The 17,751-nt window shown below is 38.1% G+C and overlaps 2 protein-coding genes across 2 annotated transcripts; both read left to right on the top strand.

Annotated features, from left to right (window-relative positions):
- Positions 1 to 2,101: 2,101 nt before the first annotated feature.
- Positions 2,102 to 13,676, top strand: LOC117537742 (solute carrier family 22 member 7-like). The gene is given in 17 exon segments (XM_034203072.1): positions 2,102 to 2,476; positions 2,560 to 2,663; positions 3,334 to 3,488; positions 3,640 to 3,808; positions 4,068 to 4,191; positions 4,285 to 4,394; positions 5,476 to 5,690; positions 6,227 to 6,335; positions 6,457 to 6,663; positions 9,997 to 10,178; positions 10,523 to 10,691; positions 10,790 to 10,913; positions 10,993 to 11,102; positions 11,632 to 11,846; positions 12,090 to 12,198; positions 13,330 to 13,536; positions 13,620 to 13,676. Coding segments are annotated over 17 exon segments (2,706 nt in total). The 3' UTR covers positions 13,642 to 13,676.
- A 406-nt stretch (positions 13,677 to 14,082) lies between these two features.
- LOC117537741 (solute carrier family 22 member 7-like) lies at positions 14,083 to 17,527 on the top strand. Its single transcript, XM_034203071.1, has 9 exons — positions 14,083 to 14,481; positions 14,615 to 14,718; positions 14,822 to 14,976; positions 15,085 to 15,253; positions 15,583 to 15,706; positions 15,837 to 15,946; positions 16,107 to 16,321; positions 17,005 to 17,113; positions 17,281 to 17,527. The coding sequence occupies exons 1-9, from the start codon at positions 14,101 to 14,103 to the stop codon at positions 17,525 to 17,527; spliced, it is 1,614 nt and encodes a 537-aa protein (XP_034058962.1). The 5' UTR covers positions 14,083 to 14,100.
- The last annotated feature ends 224 nt before the right edge of the window (positions 17,528 to 17,751 follow it).

Genomic DNA, 17,751 nt, shown 5'->3' with positions numbered 1-17,751 from the left:
TCACCGTCTCGATTGGAGACTTTGTGTCAGACTCCTCTCCACTGTCCTGTGGTGTCCCGCAGGGCTCGGTCTTGGGGCCTCTGTTAATCTCCCTATATTTGCTACCCTTAGGGCAGATCATAAATAGTTTTAACATTACATATCACTTATACGCGGACGATATCCAGCTCCACATTTCATTCAAACCTAGTGAGGCTTTTAGGATATCAAGACTCTTAGAATGTCTTAGCGCCATTAAGGACTGGACGGCAGATAACTTCTTACAACTCAATGCTGATAAGAAGGAGGTTCTGGTTGTTGCACCAGAAATTATTACGCCCTTGATTCTGAAAAGTCTTGGACCTTATTCCTCTGCTGCCAACTCCAAACTACGCAACTTAGGGGTAATATTTGACCAATCCGCATCGTTTGATACCCATGTTAAGCAACTGACGAGATCATGTTTCTTCCACCTACGAAATATTAGCAAACTGAGATCTGTTGTTTCAACACCCGACCTAGAAATGATTATCCATGCATTTATTTCATCTCGCATTGATTACTGCAACGCGTTGTTGTCCTCTCTCAGCTTGTCTACCCTTGGTCGTCTGCAGTCAGTCCAGAATGCAGCTGCAAGACTTCTCTCCCGGTCAAACAAATGGTCCCACATTACCCCGATACTCAGATCCCTTCACTGGCTCCCTGTAGCTTATAGGATTAAGTTCAAAATCCTCACTCTCACCTACAGAGCTTTGCACGGTCAGACTCCTGCTTATGTGGCCGACTTAATTCACCCTTATACATCAGCCCGCCCACTCAGGTCTCACAGGCAAAATGTACTGTCTGTCCCACGTACCCACCTTAAGACCCGCGGTGATCGAGCGTTCGCAGCAGTGGCTCCTAAATTATATAATGCTCTGCCTGCTCATCTACGGTCTGCGGAGTCTGTTGACTCTTTTAAAACTATTTTAAAGACATTCCTGTTTGGTCAGGCGTTTGGGTAACCGGTGTGCCTGATTTTATTCCATTTAATACTATGTTTTTATTTTTATTTATTTTAAATGTAATTTGTAAGTTTTGTTTTATTGTGTTTTTATTGTGTCTTAAATTATGCTCTGGTGCTTTTATGACTTCTTAACATGTGGGTTCATTGATCATTGTACGCCTCCTATATGGATGTCTTATTGTTTTGTCAAGCACTTTGTGACTTTGTCTGTGAAAAGCGCTTTATAAATATACTTTACTTACTTACTTACTAAATGAAACATTGTGCCAAAAACACAACATAGTGAAGTCCAGAATGCCTAAATCAAAGCCTCAAGCCGGTTGGGAACAAACAATAGTTTTCTTTCTTGTGAATGTTTCTGCAGGTCCGCTGCAACTCTGACTACTTTTAAATCCAGGCTGAAGACTTTTCTTTTTGTCGCTGCTTTTAATTGAACTATTCATATCTTAGACTGCACTGTAACTTTTATCCATGTATTTTTTCTTTTAATGTTTATTTTATTAGCTTTTCTTTTTAATGACTGATTTTAAATGCCATTTTCTTAATGTCTTTCATTTTTTGTAAAGCACTTTGAATTGCCTTGTGTTGAAAAGTGTTATATAAATAAACTTGCCTTGCCTTGCCTTACTTCTCTGGTCTCTCTTGGAAAAACATCCTTATTATCTTAATGAGGCTGCCTGATTAAAGGGAACAATAAATCAACATTGTTCGATGGAGTTACCCCTGAACACATGGTGCTGGACCAGCTTTAATGGGCCATGTTCCCAATTCTGTTATAAGATTATTTGATAATTATTTAAGCTGGTGGCGATGTTTTGGTATAGTTTTTCATCGCCCACATGCGTTATTTACCCTGATTGCTCCGGATTAGCACCAGACTGAATAGGCAGGAAGGAGATTCCAATTTATTTGCGCTCACTTGACAACACGCATGTACTTTCGAAATATTGCAGATGATTAATTTGCAAAAATATGTTACTTGTCAGACAAACTTTCACTGAGCTGACCATTAACTAACAGCAATATACAGTGTTCAAAAGGCTTGTGCCTCAATTCCAAACATATTATTCTCTGAGCTTCTTTCCAAATTGAAGTGTTGTAGCGTTTATTCTCAAGATGAAGTTTGAGAATGTTCTGGCAGAGGTGGACGGCTTTGGGAGATTCCAACTAATGATAATCTTCATGACTGTAATACCTCGTATGACTTTGCCTTTTCACTTTTTGCTGAATAATTTTGTCGCAATTATTCCCTCTCACCACTGCAACATCAGCTCTCTGGATGATGGAGGATATTTTGGGAATTTATCCCAGGAAGAGAGGCTTATTGTTGGTATTCCAGTCCAGGAGGATGGGACTCCAAACTCCTGTCAGATGTTTGCAGAGCCTCAGTATCATCTGCTGCTGAACTCCTCCAGCATGACTGAACTACCAACAGTGCCGTGCCAGAATGGATGGGTATATGATACTTTCAGGTCTTCTCTGGCCACTGAGGTGAATCGTTTTTTCTGTTTTAAAATAATATAAATAATTGATATACACTTTGATATTCACTTTGTTGTCTGTTTCCCTCATAGTGGGATCTGGTTTGTGATAAAAGAAAAATGAACAGAGCCACAGCCACTATCTTCTTCTTGGGGGTCATGTTTGGATCAGCAGCGTTTGGCTATATTAGTGACAGGTGGTTATGGCTTTATAACTCTCAATTCAGAAACAGTATCTGTGGTTAAATTACACTACTTGATTAGAGAAAATGTATAAATTGATGACTTATACATTTAAAGGGGCCCTATTATGCTGATTTCTAGGTTCATATTTGTATTTGTGCCTGAATTGTGACTTGTTTACATGCTTTAATGTTCAAAAAGGTCTTTAATTTTCTCATACTGCCTGTGTTGCAACACCTCTTTTCACCCTCTGTCTGAAACCAGAGCCCAGTCTGCTCAGATTGGTTAGCTGTCCGGCTCTTTTGTGATTGGTCAACCTCTTAGAGATGTCCCGCCCAATGTCTGTACAATAACTGTATGTAGTCAAGAGGTGTGTCAAAAAGTTGAGGTATCAATTATGCATAAGAACCAAGAAAAGAAGCTTAACTTGTACTTACTCCGAAAGTCCAAGGTTAATACTCAATAGTGGCTAATTAAACGTTCATATAGAGAGGTTTAATGACATGCCATTCAACTCCTGACCTAATCTAAACCTTAACGCCAACCATAATATTAACCCTCACCCACACATTACCAGAGACGAGGAAGAAGGAATGTTTGTCTGTTGTTAGGTCATTGTGTAAACAAATATTTGTGTGTTTTTAGCAATTCTACAGATTTATTCATAATCATTTTGTTCCACAGGTTTGGCAGGAAAAACTCTCTTCTGGTGTCTTATGTGACAACGAGTCTCTTTGGATTTACAAGTGCTTTCTCATATAATTTCACCATGTTTGCTGTCATGAGGTTCCTGACAGGATTTGGAATTTCCGGAATAAGTATAGCCAGCATCGTCCTTTGTGAGTTTAATCTCATAGTATCTGTGAAATAAAATGTCTGAATTGTACATTTCAGAAAACAAAAATAAAAATAAGAATAAATGTATGTTGATTTAATGTTATTGAGTCTATGTATTTGATTGATTTGATGTATTATCATTGCTTTTGATAGGTATTGAATGGGTGGACATCAAGCATCGAACTAAAGTTGGCGTCTTAATGAGTCTGGACTGGAGTATTTTTACAGCTCTGCTTCCTGTTGTGGCCTATTTTGTGAATGACTGGAGGGTCCTCACTGCCACAGCAACCTCCCCGCTGATTCTGGCAATAATTTCTTGGTGGTAAGGATAACACAATAATTTAACCATCAGCGAAAACAAGCACATGTATTGCCTTTTAATGTCTCCAAGACAAAGCTGCTCTAATACCAGGAAGTTAGGTCAGAACCATATAAAAATGTTAAGATCATTTTCAGCATTTTGAGCATCTGAATACCAGCATGGCTGCTATGTTTTGATGAGAGAGGCATGTTACTCATACGCAGTTTGTCTGAAAATAATTTTTAAATCTGTGATTTTTTCAATTAACATTTTAATGCAGGTGGCTCCCTGAGTCTGCCAGATGGCTGATAAGTAATGGAAAGGTAAAAGCTGCTCATTTTTACTTGAAAAAGTGTGCAAAAGTGAACGGCAGAGAGCAGTTCATGGCTGACTTAAAGCCTGAGGTACAAGATTTTACATGATCTGATAACTTCTAATCAGAAATATATTCACTCTACAACTACAATGCTGACCAAGATGTAATTTTTTCTCTGCAGAGTCTGTCGAAGGTAATACTTGTGGAAAATGAAAACAGAAAATATTCCTATGTGGACCTTGTGAGGACCCCAAGAATGAGGAGACTGGCTATACTCACTGCCATTGTCTGGTACATAAATGTCTTTGTTTTTGCCTTTAAAATGTGCAGTGTGTAAGATATTGCCCAGAATGACATTTACATTTTTTTTAAATGAGCAAACATTTTCAACAGAATATGAAGCAGAGTCCCTGTTATGTCAAAGACACCCATGTATTGTGTTGCAGGGATATCTGGAATGACCTTGCTAACTAGCCCTGGAAGTGATATTGACTGTAAAGCCAGCGAGGCGAAACATTCAAAGATTGCAGTTGATACAAAACATTTCCAGGCTTTTAACCCCTTCCTTAGAGAAGTGTTCACATCAAACTGATGCTTTGCTGCCCATCACCGGTTTCCTGTTAGTTTTATAGTTGATTTAAAGATTTTACAGCTTGTTTATGACGCCTTCAATGGTCTGGTTCCTGCCTACATCATTGACCTGCAAACTCCCTAATAGCTTTATTTCTGTTTGAGATCCTCTAGCAAGGCACTATTACTCGTTTGCAAATTCTCGACTTGCAATATCATTTTTCTGTCTGGGCCTCTCAATTTCTGCAGCCTCTTTGGTGTACTTGTCTTGTACATGTTTTAGCTTCATTATTGCAGTACAGACTGCTATAACACTTAAGGGGTTTAAAAAACATTCAGCTCCCCAAACAATCTATGAACAGTCCATTATTAGAGAGGCACAAATAAAAGTGTCTGATCCAGACCAGATTCTCCACACAGTTTCAGCAATTAGCTTCTAGTAGAAGATGCAGGTTTCCATTTAGCTGCAACACCTATCTGAAGTGTAATGTGGATTTAAATGTTGGCCTTGAGGGTTGTGCAATAAGTCACCATTGTCAGTAGGTGTATGTGTATGGGCAAACTGTGTATATATGGAAGCATCTGATGGTTTTTTTGTGCAGTATATATGATTTTCATCTTTTGTGGAACTGCACAACGGAGACTTTAACAAATGTCCCTACTGGGACAATAAAGAATATCTAATCGTATGACTTGTAGTGCCAGTGGTTATGTAAAACAAAGCACTATATAAATATGTTTTTTTCTATGGCAAATGTGTAACTCAAATTGTATTTTGACATAATTTGCTCTCTGTTGACAGGTTTGGAGTGGCCTGCCCGTATTACGGGATCATTTTCAATGTCTCTGGATTTGGTTTGAACATCTATATCACACAGTTGATCTACGGCTTGATTGAACTTCCAGCCAAAGCATTAATCTATTTTGCTATGAACAAAGTAGGCCGAAGGTCGAGTCAGGGTGGAGCGCTTGTTCTGACTGGACTGTGTATATTTTGCAACATGTTTGTCCCTCAAGGTAAATTATCAACAGTGTGACTACCATAGCTACTTCAACAATAATAGACAACAACAAAGCTACACTTTAAAGATCCTATATAGTAAAAAGAGAGATTAACAATTATTTGCAATTATTTGAAGCAGATCTAAGGCCTATATAAATGTTCTGAAAGTATTGAAATTCTCAATCAACAGATATATGCTCACATACCCATAATCAGAAACTGTGCCTTTAAATGAGCTTCAGGACTTCTGTTATTTCATAATGTGATAGATATAGAGATACAAATACAAATATATCAGAGCAGACTGATTACCTATCTAATATAGTTTTAAGAAAGAAAAACAAGTCAAGATTGTACTAGGCTGGTTTTAGTATGGTTCTTCTTATTTATGGTTTATGTTGGTAGGATGATGGTAAAGACTAACTAACTACTTGATTTCTGATAAGCTGATAGTAAAAATTGCCACTATGGTTCATATTTAGTCAAATACTACACATTAAATACAATAACAGGTGGGGTCAAAATGTTCTATGACTATTTTATTTTTCAGATATGGGGCTCGTTCGGACAGCTGTGGGAGCTTTGGGCAAGATGTTTGCAGAGGCATCTTTCACATGTGTATATCTGTACACAACAGAGCTTTACCCCACAGTAATGAGGTGAATAAATCTTATATAGAGCTTATACTATGCACATTTACAACAGCATCTAAACTCAAAAGTAGAAAAACTAGTAAGTAACAGACATCTGGATACTGAACCTGTATTTTTGCTTATACAGGCAAAATGGATTGGGGTACAGCTCCTTCATGGGCCGTATAGGCGTGTCTGTTTCTCCCCTCATCATCCTCCTTGAAGAAGTGTGGGGCCATTTACCGAGTACCATATTCTCTCTGGTGGCGTTCACTGCAGGGCTGACATGTTATCTTCTTCCTGAGACACAAAACATCCGTTTACCAGAGACCATTGAAGAGGTGGAACACCCAAGGTAATGGGCCTTCATTTGGATTTAATCTAAACATTTAAACAAAAGTTTTATTTCAACCCAAACATGTATCTTGTATTTCAGAAGAAGATCAATCTCCGCATCTGATGAAAAATCATAACCCTGAACAAGTGCAAACAAAGGCCAATTATTAGAGTTGCCGGGCATATAAGTGTTGGTAGTATGTTTTTGATTCATAAAAGAATAAACAAACAAGTGTTTTTTTTAAATAATCGCAACCTATATATCTTTCTTAAAAATAATATTTTAATAAATGTGCTGTGTTTAAGAGTCCCACACAGGATAATATAAATTAAACAAGCCAGATTCTCAGAGGCAAGGCGTGGCAGGACATGTTTGTCTGCATGTGCAATAGTCAGACAGTCTGTGAGAACGGATATGAAGGGTTAGAGTTTTCAACTACCAGGTGGTTTCCATTGTTCCCACAAATTCATCCATCTTTCCAAAATAGCATTCACTGTTTTATATGATATGCACAATTCATAAATTTTTTGCTAAACGCTATACTCGTTTTTTCATACCTGAAAAACTAATAAGTGTGATGGAAACTTCTGGATTAATGGAGACGAAACTCTCAGAGACACAGGGAGAGCTGGAGCTTTGATGGCAAACACTGAAGGTTTATTATGAAGTTAACGTCCAGAGAACTGACAAGATTATGTGCTGCAGCCACGAGGTGACACAGCAGTAGCCAAACCAATTCTGAAGATCTCCACCTCAGACCCATATATTTAGCTGGTTCTGAGAGAATAATCAACTTTGTGCATAACAAGATAAAACAGGCAAAGCACTATAACACCTCTGTCAGCTGACGCCAACAGGCAGGAATAAGGAGACAACACACTGAGAGCACCGAACCTAAGGTTGCAGGCCTGTGCAGTGAGGGCAGTACAAACTGATAAACAGGGTCAAAGGTGTGGGCCTAGGAAAATATTTCCCCAACAATAAGTAGTGTATGTATCATTAGTAAACAAACATTTCATTGATAAAGAATTTGATTATGTTGTATGTGTGTGAACAATATTAAGGTCACTTTATCATTTTTGATAGTCCTTTGTGTAATCACTCTAGTCTATATCATCAAATGAAGGTATAAAACGCCAAATAGGTATATTTTTTAAAAACAAATATGAAATTCCAGAATTAATGTGTTTACTGTTCATTAAGGAAGAGTTGTGTCATTTTTGTATTGATTATATGTTTTGCAATTAAAATGTGTTCTTCAAAGAGACTGGAACTCTTGTGTCATGCTAAATAGCATATATATATATATGTGAAAATCCACAAACAGTAACCCATTACTACTATTAACTTTATTCATTACATTTCACACAGCTCACAATTGTTTCCATCATAAATGTGTTTATTTTCTAATCTTGCTTTACCGTGATTTGTAACAAACATTCGCACCCTGTGAGCAAGCCACCACACGACACCCCAAATTAGGGTGACCAGACGTCCCCGTTTTCCGGGGACAGTCCCCATTTGTATTACCCTGTCCCCGGTTGAAACTGTCCCCGGAAATGTCCCCGTTTTTTAATATACGTTAAAAACACATAGCAACGTGAAATAAAACGTTTCATGTCAGGAAACACTAGGTAAACACTACAGACTGTGGTCAAGCCAGCCCCCACTTCGGAAAATACAGTCAGGCCAGCCCGCACGTTGTATTACGGTGCGCGAATATCGCATTACGGTAGAGGCCTATAAAAACTGCCTTCAAAATAAAAGCGTGTACTCGGTCAATAAAAAACACACCAAACATATTCATATATACTGGAGCTTAAATTAAGAAATATGTACTATATAATGTGATCAATATTATTTAAAACAAACTACGTATAACTACCACATTATAACTGAGTGAATGTAAAATGTAAGGATACAGTTATGAAGACATATCTGACATTTCCACTGGGTGACTCAATTGATGTTGACACCATCTCACAACACTCCTAAAATAACATTACTTTCTGAAGCACAATTTAAAATGTATGCTGTTTAAAATCTCAAATTACATCTATTGTCCATCTATATTTTGATTATTATTTAATGGAAACTGTCCATAATCATAGAGTCATTCAAAGTCAATCAAATACTTATTTCACTTCAGGGTGATAGCAGGAGACCCCATCTAGTCAATCAGAGAAAATCAGGACAATCTGATAGAGTTTAACAATAAAATACTTTTGAAATCTCATATGGGCTATCGTCCTTCTGTTTTTATACAAGAATAAATAAAAAATTATCAAATTATCAAAGACTTATTTCACTCCAGGGAGATAGCAGGACACCCCATCTAGTCACTCAGAGAGAATCAGGACAATCTGATGTAGAGTTTCAAAATAAAAGACCTTCGTAGTCTCATATATAAACTATCATCCCTCTATTTTTAGATAAGAATAAAACAAAAACTATCCAGTATCAAAGACTTATTTCACTTCAGGGTGATAGCAGGACACCCCATCTAGTCTCTCATAGATAATCTGGACAATCTGATGTACAGTTTCAAAATAAAATACCTTTGAAGTCTCATATATTGAGCTATCGTTCTTCTGTGTGTATCCAACAGTTCAAATGTTCGAATTACAATGAACCAGAATTGTCCCCCTTTTTTCTTTAACAGTGAAGAAAATTGGATATGTTAATAAGATTTTGACCGCAAAACTCAAAATGTCCCCGGTTTTAATTTAGAAAATCTGGTCACCTTACCCCAAATCCCCCTCCCCCTCCCAACATACACACATGTAGGCCTACTATGCATACTTTGCCGAGAACTAGTTTTGTTGGCTTGCTTGTTCTATTTGTTTGGCACTTTATGACAACAAGCTGTTTAATTCCGATAAAGAAAGGGAAAAGAAAAAGAAAAGGAGGAAAGACAATTGGCCTAGCTGCCTAGGGTCAACAACGCATTATCCCTCCCTGCACCTCCTCCCTTAACTGATTTGAGACCTGTCCTATGCTGCAATCTCTCAATTTGACTGAGCTGACTTCCTGTTTGACATGTGGACTTTGCACAAGGGTGGTAAAAGGAGAGGTAAGAGACAAATTATAACAGATGAAAACCGTTGTAACTTGGGAAAATGTCAAACATTGATATATTATAACACAAGTAAGGAAATCTGTGACTTCTTCTTGGTCAGATAGTTAAACTTCAGATAGAAGTGAAGTTAATAATTGACTACTGGAGGATGAAAGCTTGCTTTTTCCCAAGAGTGTCACTGTTAATATGACCTGCTTCAAAACCAATGATACGGAAGATTTTTGTTTTCCTAACAAACCAGGGTGTTAATCTATAATACATCTGTCTCACAGGTTTGGCAGGAAGAGAACGCTTCTGATCTCCTACATGTTAACCACCGTCTTTGGATTTGCTAGTGCTTTTTCATACAATTTCACCTTGTTTGCTGTCATGAGGTTTCTCACTGGATTTGGAATTTCTGGAGTCAACATAATCGCCATTGTCCTTTGAAAGTTTTTTATCTTATTGTATATTTGTTTGTCTATTCACATCAAATGAATGAATTTATATATAAAGCTTGTGGTAATTCGTAACAGTCAAACAGACATTTAGCACAACATCGAACATAGCACAACATTATCAAACATTGTTCATTCAGCTGTATTTACTTTTAAACTGTGATGAATAAGCCAACATAGATACATTGACATCATTTGTTGTTAAAAGGCAGGTCTGAATGTCAATCCCAATATTAAAGTTAAAATCAATCATAAAATAATAAGACCTGAGTAAAGTGTAAACAAACATACCTCACATTACTTATATCCTACATGATAATATTCTCTTAGATTTGATTTGATTGGTCATTTTCTATCACAGGTATTGAATGGGTGGACATCAAGCATCGAACTGCAGTTGGCATTTTAATGAGCCTGGACTGGAGTATTTTTACGGCTCTGCTTCCTGTTGTGGCCTATTTTGTGAATGACTGGAGGGTCCTCACTGCCACAGCAACCTCCCCGCTAATTCTAACAATGATCACATGGTGGTAAGGATAAAGTACCACATGGAACAACCAACTCCCTGTCAAAATGAACGTTCATATATTTTATCTTGTGTCTTTAATTGAATCATGTTTTTCCACAGGTGGGTCCCTGAGTCTGCCAGATGGCTGATAAGTAATAGAAAGCTGAAAAGTGCTCATTTTTACCTGAACAAATGTGCAAAAATCAATGGCAGAGAGCAGTTCATGGCTGACCTGAAGCCTGGGGTATATCATACATATGGTTTACATTTTTCAGCCATTGGTATTCTATGTAGCTGACAAATGGTTTCTTTTTACACTTCAGGTTCTGTCCGAGACTACTGTATTAAATATAGAAACCAGAAAATATTCGTATTTGGACCTCATAAAGACGCCCCAAATGAGGAGACTGACTCTTCTTTCTGGCATCTTGTGGTATATTTGTTTTATAGCTTTAAACATTGGAAGCATTTAGCTATCATACTGTATATGGCTGTACTATCAGCATAATAAACTGAGTTGTAGGAAATAACTAGCTCAGCACATTGTTCATTTCTGCCTTGTTTGCAAAACTCGTCCTGTGTTTTATTGATTTGACTGATAAGATTTATCACAACGCACAAGTACTTTTGCTATGGATACCTGCATATACCTTGTACACTGATAGTGTGGATAAATTGACTACGTTTATCTGTATGTGTCCTGTTGTACTATTGTAGAAGACACCTGCTTAAAAACAGCAATTATGGTTTTCTGTTCAGCCATTGTTACATTACATTACATTTAGCTGACGCTTTTATCCAAAGCGACTTACAATAAGTGCGTTCGACCAACAAAATACAAACATGAAGAAAACAGAATCATATAAGTACATCAGGTTTCATAGAGCAAAAACATTTCATTGTGTCATATTTTTGTTGTACATTGTTTACATTGAATTCATTTTGTCTTCTTTTCCACATAGGTTTGGCGTGTCTTGTACATATTATGGAATCAGCTTAAATGTTGCTGGGTTTGGTGTGAATATTTTTGTCACACAGTTCATCTACGGCGTGATTGAAATTCCAGCAAAAATCTTCATCTATTTCACGTTGAATAAAATAGGCCGAAGGATGAATCAGGCTGGCACACTTGTCCTGACTGGATTGTGTATATTCTGCAACATTTTTATTCCTCAAGGTAAATTATCAATTTATTTTTGTATTCTTTTGAAAGATTCCGGTTCTCGAGCTACTGCTATAGCAGCTTACCGACAACAACAGAAATTAATCATTTCTTGGTCGTATTTTTTGTAACCTTCAGTAATTAAACTGTTCAAATATGACTGTAAAAAAAGCCTTATTCCAATAGAACAATTATTGTAAAACATAATGAATTGTACCATGGTTTATACAAGCTAGGGTTATCATTTAATTTTTTCAGAAATGACTATCTTTCGGACAACTGTGGGAACTTTGGGAAAGATGTTTGCAGAGGGAGCTTTTACAATGGTGTTTCTGTACACATCAGAGCTTTACCCTACAGTAATAAGGTCAGTGAAATATCTCATGCAAATATTTTCTGTTGATCATGCAAGATATGGTAGCAACAGACTAACATCAAAGCCAAGATGTCCTTCTCCATAGCCAAATCCTAAAGTTTCTTCTTGGGGATTGTAAGGTGCCTGCTGGGATATGAAAACCCTCACGCATGGTCCAAATCTGTTGCACTGACCTGCCTAAAATACCTCCACAGAGAGGTCTTCATGATGTTGGGGAACTATTTTTCTAGGCCCATAACTTTGACCCAGTTTATCAGTTTGTACTGCCTTCTCTGAGCACAGGCCTGCAACCGTGGGTGCTTTGCTCTGTGATATGCACAATGTTAATTATTCTCTCCGAACCAGCTAAATACATGGGTCTGGGGTAGAGATCTTCAGAATTGGATTGTCAGTTCTCCGGCCGTTAACTTCATAATAAACCATCAGTGTTTGCCATCAAAGTTCCAGCTCTCCTCAGGTCTCTCTGTGTTTGGTCTACTTTGCTCCAGAAGTTTCTATCACACATGAGGCATTCTCTTTCAAGACAGAGCTCCTCATCCTTTCTAAGGGAACATCCAGTCACCTTGTGAGGGGAACATATTTCAAATACTTTCATCTGAGATCTGATTCTTCTAGTCACTACCAAGAGTCCCGATTATGGATGACTCTTAAAACTAAAACGGACTGGTACATCGAGAGCTTCACCCTAAATCACCCAAACTACCAATTGATCAACCACTCCATCTTTCTCTTGTGATCGACGCCCCAGTATACTTGAACTCCCTCATTTGGGATTTTGACTAGCTCCCAACTGAAAACAATCCATCTTGTGTTGTACAACGCAACCAATATCCATCACACTAGAAGATGAAGTCTAAAGAAGGTAGCAGAACTACATGATCTGAAAAAAGAGATGACCGTACTGGACATCATTCTGTCTGTGAAGATTTAAATATGTAGGGGATCATGCTCAACTTTGCCAAAGGTTTGCATTCACTTAAATGCACTTTACCAAACCACCAAGTACTAACAATTAAGTTCCCCTCCCTGGACTGACTTCAAAAGTGTGCCCCCAGTCTCCCTAATCTGAGGAAGTTACACAAATAAGCCAATAACTTTCCTTTATTTTGTTTTGTTACATAGGCAAAGCGGATTGGGTTACAGCTCCTTCATGGCCCTCACAGGTGTGTCTGTGTCCCCTCTGATCATGGTTCTTGAAGAACTGTGGCTCCCTCTACCTGGTATTGTCTTCTCCTTGGTGGCCTTTGCTGCAGGGCTGTCAGCTTGTTTACTTTCAGAGACACACAATAGCCGTTTACCAGAAACCATTGAAGATGTGGAACAGACAAGGTACAGTCTTTTGTAATAGAATTTTGAGTTTTGAACTGTCATAACATGAATGTATGAAAATTATATTTGTTTGTATTTCACAGGGCGATCAGTCCGGACATCTGAAGAGACTTCTTCTGTTAATTCATTTTTTATTAGATATTGGAAGATTATCGATTTTAAATAAAGAAACGTACTTACTTATGTAAGTATGTCTTACATAAGACAAATTCTGTATGCATTTTTAAAACACGCTATTAAAAAACTACCCCTGATTCCTATCTGCTTTTGTGTTGTAATGCATCAAAGAAATTATACGGTACTTCTTATAGATGTTTATAAATTGATGACTCATGCTTTAACTATTAACACATACATTCTTTGTTTTGCACTAACGCAGACAAAAGTTATTTAGTGGTTAAGTGAGGTCAAATATTTACAATTTTCAACTGAAATCCAGAAATCCCTGGGTTAGAGAAAGCCAAAGGTAGTCTTGTCTTAGTCTTTTTCAGTCTGAAGCCATGAGTGTATGAGGATTAGTTTTCTCTTAGTTTTAAAGCATTTTGCACACAGGTAGAAGCCACAATGAAGTTCGAGAACATTCTGGCTGACATTGATGGATTTGGAAGATTTCAGATAATGATAATTGTGATCAGCTTCATCGGCCGCTTCACATTGCCCTGCCACTTCATGCTTAACAACTTTGTAGCGGCTGTTCCCTCTCACCACTGTGACATCAGCTCTCTAGATGACGAAGGATTTTTTAGTAGTTTATCTGAGAAAGAGAGGCTTATTGTAAGTATTCCAGTCCAGGAGGATGGGACTCCTGCATCCTGTCAGATGTTTGCAGAGCCGCAGTATCATCTGCTGCTGAACTCCTCCAACATAATTGAAGTACCAACAGTGCCGTGTCAGAATGGATGGGTGTACGATAATACCACCTTCAAGTCAACTTTGACCTCTCAGGTGAACTTCATTTCTTGTTAGTTGTAGAAGATCAAACAAAATCTGATGTATTTTTTAACACCATGAACCTTTTGAGAAGCTCAAGTCCTCAAACACCAGAATGAACCGGTTTCTTTCTATATTTGTATTCCAGTGGGACCTGGTTTGTGATAAAAGAGGGAAGAACAAAGCAACTGCTACAATCTTTTTTGTTGGAGTGATGTTTGGAGCTGTGACCTTTGGAAGTCTGAGTGACAGGTATCCGGCTGGGCTGCTTAGTATTCAGCTTTAAACTAATTACCAGGTGTGAAAACAAAATTCTTCTTCAATTAAATATTGGAGACTTTTTGCCTTTCCGTAGATTTGGCCGAAGGATCATGCTGTTGGTGTCCTATGTGTCTGGAATGCTCTTTGCTATTGCAAGTGCTTTTTCTACGTCCTACTTGATGTTTGCAGTGCTGAGGTTCTTCACTGGGTTTTGCATCACCGGCATCGTCATTGTCTCAACAGTCCTGAGTAATAACATGTTTTCACTTCTGTTGTTACATTCTGTCTCATGTTGAGCTCACCTCAGAAGTTTAGGCCACCAAATGCAGAAGTAAAAACCTGATTTCATGTTTGCAGGTGTGGAGTGGGTGGACATCAAGCACAGGAAACTGGTTGGGGTGATTGATAGCTTATCCTGGACATTTGGGAACACAGTATTTGCAGCTATTGCTTACTTTGTGAATGATTGGCGGTGGCTAATTCTGAGTGTAACCTCACCTCTAATCTTGGCCATCATCACCTGGAGGTAAGACTCAGAAACTCAGCTTTTGTATAATATAAAGTCCCTACAGAAAGCCCGGGAGGTGTAGTGTTTGGGTTACTTAACATTTGGATTGTTTAAAGATAAACATTGGGGGTTTAAAAAATGAAGTCAAATTTAATTGGATATTTCGTTTTTTGTGTCTTTTGCCGGTACACAGTACATTTGTGCTGCGCCTGTACCCAACTGGGACTATAGATAATATACTTGATTAGATACATTTCTTTCATCATCTTAGTTTTTTTATGTAAACATGCAATACAATTCATTGCCATGTAAAACAAAAGGATTCATATAAATCATCTTTGTCTTAGGTGGATGCCAGAGTCTGCAAGGTGGCTCATTGCCAACGGAAAGCTGAAGGAAGCTCAGATGTTTTTGAAAAAATGTGCCAAGATGAACCGAACCGAGGATTCAATTCAGATACTGAACACAGAGGTTATGATATTCCTTGTGATGGTTAAATTAAGAAAAATAACAAGATCTTAGATTGCAGTCTTGGCCCTGTCATTTTTCAATGTCATTTTTGACTTTGCAGAGGTAATAATGCTGCTTTGCATTCTTTCAGACACTAGCAACCATTGTTGTGACTGAGAAAAGAGATCGGACCTATTCCTACCTCGATCTGATACGAACACCAAACATAAGGAAACTGGCTCTACGTACTGGTGTAGTTTGGTCTGTATTCCCAATACCATTGTGCTCAACGATTTTAGTTCTTAAAATACATTATGTCTTTGTGTCAGAAAAGTCAGTTATACCTTATGAAAGACACAAGGTAAATAATTCAACACAAACTATCAATTTGATTAAATGAGTCTCACTTTTCTTTCCTTAGGTTTTGCGTGGCAACTGCATTTTATGGTATCAGCTTCAACCTCACAGGCTTCGGGCTCAACATCTACCTCACTCAGTTTGCCTATGCTAGCATTGAGCTCCCAGCCAAAGTTGCTGTTTACTACTTACTGGATAAGATCGGCAGGCGACGCACTGAAGTGGGAGCTCTGCTGATGACTGCTGCCTGTCTTGGAATTAACATTGTAATACCTAAAGGTACGGCATTCATTGAAGACCACTGACCTGCATACATCTAAGGCAGGGGTATCCAAACTTTTTTCACCGAGGGCCACATACAGAAAAAGATATGAAGGGCTGGGCCACTCACTAGAGTGCCTCATAAGTTCAGTTATAAGTTAGCAAAATCATTGAAATGTAGGTAAATGATGCTTGTGAGTGTTGGCAGCTCATCCCTTAAAACAGAAACCTCAGATTGATTATAATAAGGAGAAATAGGAAGGGTGTATTTCAAGCTTGTTATGGGCTTTGTTCTTATCAACTAAGATATGTTAGAACATGTTTCCAACTCTAATTGACTGAATTTTATTTGAAAAGTGGTCTTATTAATACATGAATACTGTGTAATATATTTTTACATTTATATTTAAGAAGTACAATATAAGACAAGTTTCATTTGTGGGCCATATTTCATTATACTTTTTTAATTTGCTGAGGGCCGATTCAAAATAGTCCGCGGGCCGCATTTGGCCCCCGGGCCGTAGTTTGGACACCCCTGATCTAAGGTTTTGGTTATTCTGCCTTTTCAGCATGTTGCCGTATATATAAGAGATTAAACTCATTCCTACATCATTATTCCTGAATATGTAAAGAACGTTTTTTGAATTACCAACAGCTACAACAATAAAAAGCCATCCGTGTTGCTGATGTTCTGCTTTCAGATATGTCTGTTGTCAGGACAGTGGTGTCGGTCCTGGGAAAAGGGTGTTCTGCTGCATCCTTTGGAACGATTGTGCTCTACAGTTCTGAGCTTTATCCCACTGTAATAAGGTAAATATGGCTTTTGTTTTCTTATCAGTCCTTCCACATTTTTGATTTGTAACATACAGTACATAGAGTTATATCAACACTAGTGAACATTGAATAAATCAACTTTTTCTACCTTAATGAAATCTGCATTTAGGGCCCTAACGTTGGTCTCCTATCTGTTTTTTCAGGCAGAACGGTATGGGTTACAACTCCTTCATGGCTCGGCTGGGTGTAGCTGTGGCTCCTTTGATTCTCTTACTGGATGAGGTGTGGAAGGAGCTGCCTCAGGTCGTCCTTTTCTCTATGGCAGTACTTGGGGGGATAGTGGCCAGAGCGCTGCCCGAGACACGAAACCGGTGCCTGCCAGAGACGATCGAGGACATTGAAACCAGTGGTATTGAAAAGTCACTGGAGAAAAGTGTAGAAATAAAGTGATATATATTAGTATAATTATCTTCAGATACATTTTGGTTGGTTGTGAGGAAACTTGGGGAGGTGTGAGGAAAACCGTCTGGAGATTAAGCTCTGTGTTAGGAGCAAAACAAAAATAAGGTCTATTGACAGTTAAGAAAATAATTAAGTCAATATAATATCTTGTTATAGATCCTTAAATCCCAAAGTTTTTAATAGGATCCTTTTGGGGCCCCAGACATCAGGAT

The sequence above is a fragment of the Gymnodraco acuticeps genome, unplaced genomic scaffold (assembly GCF_902827175.1).
Source record: "Gymnodraco acuticeps unplaced genomic scaffold, fGymAcu1.1, whole genome shotgun sequence".
Classification (NCBI taxonomy): Eukaryota; Metazoa; Chordata; class Actinopteri; order Perciformes; family Bathydraconidae; genus Gymnodraco; species Gymnodraco acuticeps.
The sequence above is the reverse complement of the archived record's forward strand: the minus strand, read 5'-3'. Positions and strand labels throughout refer to the sequence as shown.